Source organism: Bolinopsis microptera, chromosome 6 (genome assembly GCF_026151205.1).
Source record: "Bolinopsis microptera isolate Bmic1 chromosome 6, MBARI_Bmic_1.0, whole genome shotgun sequence".
Classification (NCBI taxonomy): Eukaryota; Metazoa; Ctenophora; class Tentaculata; order Lobata; family Bolinopsidae; genus Bolinopsis; species Bolinopsis microptera.
The window spans coordinates 20,125,266-20,135,761 of record NC_087077.1 but is presented as its reverse complement, the minus strand read 5'-3'; the positions used below and the strand labels follow the sequence as shown (position 1 = coordinate 20,135,761).

At 40.1% G+C, this 10,496-nt stretch overlaps 1 protein-coding gene across 3 annotated transcripts in view; it reads right to left on the bottom strand.

Annotated features, from left to right (window-relative positions):
- Window positions 1–498: 498 nt before the first annotated feature.
- LOC134817622 (autophagy-related protein 16-like) overlaps window positions 499–10,496 on the bottom strand; it is a 101,718-nt gene continuing 91,720 nt past the window's right edge. The window contains exons 2-14 of one of the 3 annotated variants that reach the window (XM_063826857.1): window positions 6,350–6,537; window positions 5,952–6,106; window positions 5,565–5,706; window positions 5,274–5,436; window positions 4,987–5,058; window positions 4,758–4,823; window positions 3,944–4,010; window positions 3,197–3,302; window positions 2,982–3,055; window positions 2,397–2,589; window positions 2,195–2,255; window positions 1,668–1,815; window positions 499–1,542 (exon numbers count right to left, since the gene is read on the bottom strand). In XM_063826857.1, coding sequence (XP_063682927.1) covers window positions 1,243–1,542; window positions 1,668–1,815; window positions 2,195–2,255; window positions 2,397–2,589; window positions 2,982–3,055; window positions 3,197–3,302; window positions 3,944–4,010; window positions 4,758–4,823; window positions 4,987–5,058; window positions 5,274–5,436; window positions 5,565–5,706; window positions 5,952–6,106; window positions 6,350–6,488 — 1,686 coding nt within the window. In that variant the 5' untranslated portion in view covers window positions 6,489–6,537 and the 3' untranslated portion in view covers window positions 499–1,242. Of the gene's footprint in view, window positions 1,543–1,667; window positions 1,816–2,194; window positions 2,256–2,396; window positions 2,590–2,981; window positions 3,056–3,196; window positions 3,303–3,943; window positions 4,011–4,447; window positions 4,556–4,757; window positions 4,824–4,986; window positions 5,059–5,273; window positions 5,437–5,564; window positions 5,707–5,951; window positions 6,107–6,349; window positions 6,538–10,496 lie in introns of all 3 variants that reach the window. The other 2 variants (XM_063826856.1, XM_063826858.1) reach the window with 2 other exon arrangements.

The window sequence follows — 10,496 nt, the reverse complement described above, 5'->3', positions numbered from 1 at the left end:
CAGAATACTTGAATTATACATAGATTATGCAGGAAGACTAGACAAAACCAGTCGTGTCATTAGCCACAGATCACGTGACCACAGAGGCCCTGTGGGCGGGGGAGCGTACTATAAGTGCGTGATGGCCTCCTCAATATTATATAGAGCCATTACACAATCGCCAACTGTTTGGCAGTGAGCCAGCTGGAGAATGAGCCTCGTGACTCTGGTTGTTGCTGGGGCTGAACGCGCAGCATTATGCAAAGAACATATTGTCAGTATTCAGCTGATATATAATGGTTATGAGTGAAACTCCTGATGGCATACAGCCACATTTCATGCGGTAATTTACAACATTTACGTCAACGATTCCGGTATTGTATGCCAACTCATTTGGCGATGTTCATATTACCACGTATCAAACATACCTAGATAACATTTCCGTCATTTTATTGAGGTCAAAATTCTTGCTATCTTGGAAGTGAACATTTTAAAGGGGACTCAGAAATACTCGGATCATAACAACGTCAACATGGTACGATAACAAATTAGCAGATCACAAAGTATCATAACTACAATGTTATGCTATTTTAGAACTCGAAACATTAGACAGTACTAATCATAAAATCACCATAAAGTGCTACCAATACAAAGTAACATTACCTGATATGGTAGTGTTACCATAGTAATACTACCATATATGGTAGTGTTACCATAGTAATACTACCATATAAGGTAATACAAAGTCAAATATTCATTTCAGTTTCACTCCTACTCACCTACTGTTTATTGAGTAATTATACACACAAGGTCTAGAATCTAGATGGACACGAAAATTATACAAATTACGTAGCTCAATTTACATAGGTTGCCATAAATCATAACATGAATGAGCTGGAATACAACTCTATTTTCAATCTCTGAATATACCGGTAGAAAACCTTTTGTACAAAACCCTGCCTAAACATCCATTAGTGCATCGCCGCACCCGCTAAAAAAGGAGGTTCGAATGAATGATGGAACCATGACAACAAATGGTAAAAGTGTGTAACATTGCTTCTCTGCTGACGAGGCCAGATATCTAACTATCAGGGAGGCAAAAATATCTGAGGAGCATCACGTGTTCATGATGACAGATCACGCGTTCTCCTTATATGGGCATCACGTGACATCATGATGACAGATCACGCGTTCTCCTTATATGGGCATCACGTGTTCATCATGACAGATCACGTGTTCTCCTTATATGGGCATCACGTGTCATCATGACAGATCTGACCACACGTAGAACTTCTTGCTCTTCTCCAGACTGATAAAGGCTTGACCCATGGGGTGCCACTTAACAACCGGAACCGCTGAGCTGTGCATTTTAGGGACCTCCTCTCTCTTAAGAGTGCGCGTGTTCCAGACGAATATGTTGCCGTCTGTAGAACCACATGCTATGTACTGTCCGTCTGGGCTGAAGGAACAGCGTGTGTGTTCCCCCATTCTTAGCCCATCTGCTGTGAAGGTCGCTATCGCTTGTCTTAGTTTGAGGTCTATGAACTTTATCGTGGACGCGTCCTGAAGGGGACAGAAATCGTTTAATGACGAAAAATATATAATATAATATATAATGTCAACTATATTTAGATAAAATGAAGTTCTTATATTGTAGTGATATTTTCTATGATAAGACTATTTTATACCTTGCAACTACATGCGAGGTACTTTCCACATCCGCTCAGGTCCAGGCTTGTTATCCGACCGTCTAGGAGCATTTCAAAGGAAGATGTGTCCTGTCTCTCATCCCAGAACCTCAAGCGTTTGTCGAAGTGACCACTCACAATGTCCGTACTGAATTAAGTTACATTTAAGTTTAAATTTCGTGTCTTCGTGGACATACCAAATACAATACTATAATACTTAACAATAAATTATAAACCTAACCTAATACTGGCTAGAATTGCACCTTGATTTATCAAAATATGTCGTCCACAAATAGTTAATCTGTTTAATAAGGTGCTGTCTAACTCAGTGGACAAGTAAATTAAGTAAAGTAATTGAAAGCAGCAATCACGTGTTCTCCTTATATGGGCATCGCGTGCCGTAGCAAGGTGAGCTACGGAACAGAGCCCCCTAAAAATGGATATTTTGTTAAGTGTTACATAAGTAAGTTTTACATTGAGTTAACACCGGGGGGGGGGGGGGGGGGGGGGGTGCACCACTCACTTACCCTTGTTCACTAAGCACAGCGAGATCGTGACAACTTGACCGAGCAAATATCGTCCGTACATCTGAAGAGGACAGTAATTATGTAGCAGGTTTAAGTGATTTCTAAGCAATGGAATTTGGTGGTGAACTTGTAGGTATGATATACAATACAATCAACACGTGATGCCCATATAAGGAGAACACGTGATCAGACTAAATCTTACTTTTGTTAGTTCTGACGTCCCACAACCTCAGGGTCCTATCATGACTTCCAGACACTATTTTCTGAGAGTGGCTGTAGAATTTGACGCAGTAAATCTTGTTGTCGTGTCCCATGAAAGTGGAGCGGATTTGCCCACCAGCCACTTGCCACATTCTAACTGCTGAGTCGTTTGATCCTGCCACCACGTATTGATCCTGGATGGAATAGTTTCATCTCAAGGTCCTGTGAGGCCAGGAGGTTTCAAACCAGGAATTCTGGTTCTGAGCTAAAATTTTCTACCAGTAGTTTCAGAAATAGTCGATTTAAAGTGATTGTTTTAGTTAGGAATTGGATCGAGAAATTAATCTATTAGCAGCGAGTAAATACGTGTACATTAAGAGATAAATTTCAATTTGTATCGGTGGCGCGCACCGTGCGCAGAATAAACACGCGTAACCTAACTACTTGCCATGAAAATTTAAATACTACTTTGGCAGCGCGCGCTACGCAGACAACATTTGTCAGTGTGTCAGATAGTGGCAATCAGAAGTACGCAAGGCTGGCTGCTAGTTTATACTGTTAACAGTCAAATCCATATCTCACTAACCCGTTCGTCAATGTCAATACTCATAACTCCAGCATTGCACCCAGTCAAGGTGCTGATACTATCAACATTTGGCACTGAAATAAACAATTATTTAGCAATCGTACAGCCGGAAGTGGAGAAAGTCTTAGAACTAAAATTTATAGCCTATGATGTGCACCTGCTCTAAAAGTATCAGTTGGAAGCCCTCTTAAAACTGTAAAATAATTATAACTAACGATTACTGGATCTCCATAACTTGACACATTTATCTGCACCTCCGGTAGCAAACATGGTCCCTTGATAACTGAAGGCTAACGAGTATAACTCGCTCGAATGTTGCTCCTGAAAATGTGTAATGATTTTCCAGTAAGATTAAAACTATAATATTAATCTGATTGGAAATGAACAAGAATTGCGCCCGTTGTTTCGTTTTGGCGGACGCTAGATTTCCATTCCACATTTACTATAAATTTAAGTATAAGCTCCAATCAGCTCACTTCAATCTTCATGATAATAATATTGATAAATTGTGCATTAAGTACAGGAAACACTCGAAATTCAGTTCAATTGCCAAAGAACGTAAAGTTAACTTGTAAAGCAAAGAATTTAGATTGTAAGCAAAGGTAAACTATACTCGTGTACACATCAATACACTACGCGTGCCACGTACAAATCGGGCTTATAACCTAATATTATACATTACATCGTATACTATACATTAAAACACAGTCGCGCCGCGCATTCATAGATCACAGGCTATCTATACATCACATCTCCGCAAGCAATCCTCGCGCGCGCAACTTTTTCGTTGCATGGTAACATACGGAAGTACCCACGACATGTTCAGACCCACCTACAGCAATCTCCAAAATCCACGTTTTTCTGCAAAAAAAACGTCCATTCGTAACCTTTCACTATTGCCTTTTTTCAAAAGGGTGAAATGGAAAAAATTGTAAAAACAATAAAATGATAATATATCCCACCACTTTGTTGGTAACTTGGCTTGGTATGATAGCAGGTCCAGAGTAGAGTCTGCAGCGTGATGAAACACTGATAATAAACATTTAGTAATGAATACTTTGCAACTTTGTAACAACCAATCAATAACTAGAATATTTTTCACTATTCAAAATAAACCATCATCTTTCCATCGCCCACACGCACTGCAATCAGCGAAGAAGGCACAATGTCCGTTACAACAAAAAGTATTAGAATCAGTACACTAAAATCACAAACACATGCTGCCTACTGGATAAAGGAAAATGGGTCATACCAGACTCTAGGTAAAGGTAGGTATGTAATATGTTTAGGTTAATAGACCATGCCTAATCAACTAAAGAATAACCCAGGTTCAATGAGACACAGCTGAATAACAGGTCACAGCACGTGTGATGACGTCACAGCACGTGTGGTGACGTCACAGCACGTGTGATGACGTCACAGCACGTGTGGTTCAATGAGACACAGCTTGATAACAGGTAACTTACGAACTGTGCCTTGATTCGTGGTCCTCGCTCTCAGACTCAGATTTGCGGAATAAACGAGAGAATAGTCCAGCACGCCCCCCGGCACCACTATTCGATATTCCACCCAAACTAAACACATGTTTACATTAGGCTCCTTATTCCAAACCTTATGATCTTAAGGATGTTTTATATGAGGTGTGAGATGGCATCTTTGTGGTTGTGATAAAGTTGATGAGCAGATTTTCAGCATTCCATTGTTTTATTAGAATCACTAAATCATCCTGACACTATTGATACAAACGTTTTATATAACTGTGACAGAAAGGCCTACCGGCTGCGGGGAAGCGATAAAATATCAACTTGAGAAAGGTTAGTCGTGTGATTAACACTTAACAAACTGAAATAACAACTATTTTCAGAGAAAGTGCCGACATGTAATAAAAAGAATGGCGGAGTGAACACGTGATACCCATATAAGGAGTGAACACGTGATACCCATATAAGGAGTGAACACCTTTACATGCAGACCCCAATGATATATCATATAACATGTTACATACGATTGTTCGGGCGAGTTGTTATCTTCTTTTCTTGCACTTTCTAATTCGTAGAACATCTGGTGCTCTTTTAACCTGAGTGAAAGAGTGAGTTGAACTAACTAAAGAGGGTGTTGAAAATCATGCTATAAATTTAGGGCCTGAGCCCTGGATAATATATTATGTAGAACTTAACAGGGACAAGTTATGTAAAATGTTTCCAATCAGTAATTAATTGGATGGTTTGTTCAGTATTAGTAAAAACACGTGATAAATGCCTTGTTAAGGTGATATTGTAAAACCATACTAACTTTTTCATTGTGTCGTTGTGCATGTTCACTACATCCGCCTCCTCCTTTTTGTGGAGAAGTATTTTCTCCAGCATGTGCTGGTTCTCCATCAGTAGATTCTTGTTGTCCTCCTCTAGTTTTCTACACATTAGTTGCAGAGTTGTAAACTCGTCTCTCAGCACACCTGAAAACATTGTAGTTAATATAATTTCCATATTTGTAGCGGAATGGATTATATGGGCAGTGAGGGATGATTGAAGAAGTCATTCTCAATTAAACAATGAATTTGAAAATAATGATGAAGAGGAGTACCATTTTCCTGCTCTAGACGGAAGCACTTCCCATCCAAGTTAATGATCTGAGTCTCTTTACTGCCCACATCCTTAACCTTCATAGCCATTCTCAGCATCTCTCTCTGCGTGTTCTCATGCTGTCTTATTAGCTGAATATTCTCCTGACAAATATGGTTATTTACATAGTTATTAGCTCAGTCTCCTTCTAGCCTCCACTTAATCATCTCAAAGCAATTATACACACAATTAGAGGCACATTCCCTAATCTACAATATCTTGCCTAATAAAGCTATGTAGTTGAAGTAGTAATACTATAGTATATCTACTAAGCTAAGTAGTTGTTAAATAATACTGTTAATTGATACTTTAATATCTAAATTTTAATTTAAAATCACTGCCTGCCCACCTGCTGAAGAGATAGAAAGTTCTTGTCATTTTCTGTGAGTTTCTTGCCAGGATCGTTTATAATACTCTTAATATCCTCCTGTCTCCTGAGATTCTCATAGTCTAACTTCTTTATCTTTCCTCTGTACTGCTCTAGTGTACTGTACAGCGACGCGACTGTAGAAATGTTAAATATATATTATATATATTATGTGATATATAATTTTATCATATTATGTTATTACATTACGTAAAATATATATTATGGTACATTTTATCTACTGCATTTTAGAACAATGATATTCCCATGGCGGGAATCCAATTTTTCCTAATGGCAGTAATGGGGCTGACATTATGAATCATACGATGCGTTTATAACCACTCACCTTATCACGTGATAGATTAACTAAAACTACTTACAGCTATTAAAGATGTCCTCATAGGGGGCTGTCTCTCTGTTGTTTCGTTCTCTTAGTTTCTCCACAAACTGTTTTGGCCAAGTTCCACTGATTACTATTTCCCAGGTTTTGGGTTGTTTTCGTTTGGAGCTTTCACCCATATATCATCCTATTGACCTTCTATTGTCCCCTGTACCGCTGGGCCATCCTAGATAAAGTTATCTATACAATTACTCACAGTAACTCAACATGACAACATACAATAGCTTACAAAACATGTTTAATATTAATATTATATATTTTTAAGTTTTAATACTTTCAACACTGCTACGAGACAATCAGTGTGGGTTTAGAAAGAACAGATCATGCATTGATCAGATTTATTCACTCCGCACTATTATACATAACTGCATTGAATATAATCTCCCCCTGTATGTAAATTTTGTGGACTTCAAGGCAGCTTTTGATTCCATCGACAGGAATTATATTTGGAAAGCTTTCAGTCATTATGGCCTGCCATGTAAATACATTCGAATAATACAGGCATTCTTTAATGGAACTGTTAGTGCTGTTAGACACAATGGTGAACTATCAGAATGGTTTGAAGTAAGTTCAGGCAGTGGCCAAGGAGACATTCAGGGTCCCCCACTTTTTAATGTATCTCTCAATGTGGCTGCTGAGAGAACAGAAAGCAACAAAGTGGTGTCCCACGGAGCGGTTCTTCAAAGATCTATCAGTCCGCTCGTTGATGATATCACTGTGTTAGATACAGATTATGCAGATGACATGGCTGTACTGGATAACAGCGAGGAAGGTCTTCAAGAAACAACTGACCTTTTGTGTATGTATGGTGCCCAGGGAGGTCTTAGAATCAATGGTAAAAAGACTGAGGCTATGGTCATTGGTAAAGCAACCTCTCAACGGCCATACACGAAAGAAGCCACAGTGAACATCACTGTTGAAGACACGCCAGTGCAGCAAGTTAGTGACTTTACGTACTTAGGTACAATTATTTCCAGCGACGGTACTATCGACCGTGAGCTGTCAGCTAGGATTCAGAAAGCTTCCGGAGCCTTCAATCAACTGAGTAATATATGGAAAAACCGCAACATCCAGTCTTATACAAAGATCAGGATTTATAAGGCAGCGGTTTTGACAATATTGTTATATGGTAGTGAGGTTTGGAACACAACCAAAAAGCAGCTACATCGCTTTGAGGTGTTCCATCAGCGTTGCTTGAGGAGAATACTTAGGATAAGATGGCTCGATCGGGTTAGAAACACTGAAGTGCTGGAGCGTGCAAAGATAAATCCAGTAGAGACGTACATAGGAGCAAACCGCCTGCGTTGGTTTGGCCATGTCACCAGAATGCCAGACACTAGGCTTTCTAAGTACCTGCTTAACTGGACCCCTGCCCATGGGAGAAGATCTAGGGGCCGTCCAAGAAAGAACTGGAGGAAATGTTTGCTGGAAGATGCTGCATCGTTTACAGGAAACACTGACATAGACCTAGAAGGAGCGAGCGAGATGGCTAGTGACCGAAAACTTTGGAGGGAGATGATACGTCACAAACGGGAGTTCATTGGTGCAGGCCACTCGAATGATTGAGGAGACCTAATCAAGTAAGTAAGTAGTATTTTTAATTTTTAATACTTTCAACACTACTATATAACAAATAATTTGAGGATGACTGTTAAGGTATATTTTACCGACATTTGAAGTCAAGGCGTTGTTTTACTGACAGTTGTGGCTGACTAACAATATATATATTATATATATATATTATATATAGTATAGTTTGAGCCTAGCCTCAATATAGGTAATTCAGGATATTTGTATTTGTGCATCTTGCTTGTAAGTTGAAACCTAATATTATAATGTCTCTAGTATAGTTTGAGTCTCTAGTATAGTTTGAGGTTGAGATAGACACATTAGCTCAAATCTGCAAATTTAAAGTCCCTCTTTATGAATCTGCAACTTGTAGTTTTGATAGATATAGGTTTGGCAATGACTTACAAATTAGGTAGAGAGTAAGAGAGATATTAACTTTTTTTTTAAATATCGAAAAAATGAATAATAAATATTTTCTAGGGAATTTTTCCTTAAAAATAGCATCAGAAGATTTTGCTGACTACTGTAGCCACATGAATAAAAATCTGATAGAAATAATAACACACTACTTTGTAGCAAAACCATAACAATTTATCTGGAATTAATTAAATAACAAACAAGTTTACAAGATAAAAATACGTCATACAATTATGTTTTATTTATGAAAAAGCAAATAATTTTATTATGCTCGTATCATCTTCGTGTCAATTTGAAATATTAAAAACCCAAAACATAACAAACAGGTAACATTGACTATTACCAAAAGTGTACGCTTATAAAGCTAATAACGTCAGCCAACTCATCAAATTTCCTGCACTCATATCACTGTGTATCTGGAATGTTAAAATGACACAACAACACAGCGTCCCCAGAATGGAATAGGAATATGGGATAATCCGTACAAACATCTAGAACCTTCATTTCAGGGGTCTCCAATTTAGCAGACAAACTCTCTGTCACCATGTTATACATACACAAACTCCCTTTTTCAGAGAAAACAGAATAAAAACCGCACATAAAAACATTTCCTTGTGTTTCAACCTCGCTAACCAGCCTCTGATCGTCCATGCTAGGGTTGAGAACTAGCGAATATAACACACTCCCGCAGCTAATAGCCAGGAAGGTATGAGAGTTATAGAACCTAGCTGCTCTACACACCAAACCTTCTGATCCTGGTAACCCTGGTAACCCTGGTAACCCTGGTAACGCTAACTCACCACACAACTCACCCTGCAGTGTCCAGATATACACATTACCAGCTGAAGTACCTACTAGTCTATCAGACATGTGTCTGAGAGATACTATCAAGTGAGGGGTGGGGAACTGGCTGAGTTTAGTGAGGGTGCCAGAGAGAGGATCATACACCAGGGTCTGGATAAGGAAGGTGGGAGGAGTAGTCACGTGATGAGGAGTAGTCACGTGATGAGGAGTAGTCACGTGATGAGGAGTAGTCACGTGATGAGGAGTAGTCACGTGATGAGGAGTAGTCACGTGATGAGGGGTAGTCACGTGATGAGGAGTAGTCACGTGATGAGGAGTAGTCACGTGATGAGGAGTAGTCACGTGATGAGGAGTAGTCACGTGATGAGGAGTAGTCACGTGATGAGGAGTAGTCACGTGATGAGGAGTAGTCACGTGATGAGGAGTAGTCACGTGATGAGGAGTAGTCACGTGATGAGGAGTAGTCACGTGATGAGGAGTAGTCACGTGATGAGGAGTAGTCACGTGATGAGGAGTAGTCACGTGATGAGGAGTAGTCACGTGATGAGGAGTAGTCACGTGATGAGGAGTAGTCACGTGATGAGGAGTAGTCACGTGATGAGGAGTAGTCACGTGATGAGGAGTAGTCACGTGATGAGGAGTAGTCACGTGATGAGGAGTAGTCACGTGATGAGGAGTAGTCACGTGATGAGGAGTAGTCACGTGATGAGGAGTAGTCACGTGATGAGGAGTAGTCACGTGATGAGGAGTAGTCACGTGATGAGGAGTAGTCACGTGATGAGGAGTAGTCACGTGATGAGGAGTAGTCACGTGATGAGGAGTAGTCACGTGATGAGGAGTAGTCACGTGATGAGGAGTAGTCACGTGATGAGGAGTAGTCACGTGATGAGGAGTAGTCACGTGATGAGGAGTAGTCACGTGATGAGGAGTAGTCACGTGATGAGGAGTAGTCACGTGATGAGGAGTAGTCACGTGATGAGGAGTAGTCACGTGATGAGGAGTAGTCACGTGATGAGGGGTAGTCACGTGATGAGGAGTAGTCACGTGATGAGGAGTAGTCACGTGATGAGGAGTAGTCACGTGATGAGGAGTAGTCACGTGATGAGGAGTAGTCACGTGATGAGGAGTAGTCACGTGATGAGGAGTAGTCACGTGATGAGGAGTAGTCACGTGATGAGGAGTAGTCACGTGATGAGGAGTAGTCACGTGATGAGGAGTAGTCACGTGATGAGGAGTAGTCACGTGATGAGGAGTAGTCACGTGATGAGGAGTAGTCACGTGATGCCCATATAAGGGAGCGGGGGTGTCTGATGTAATGGAGAGGAATATCCTGTCTG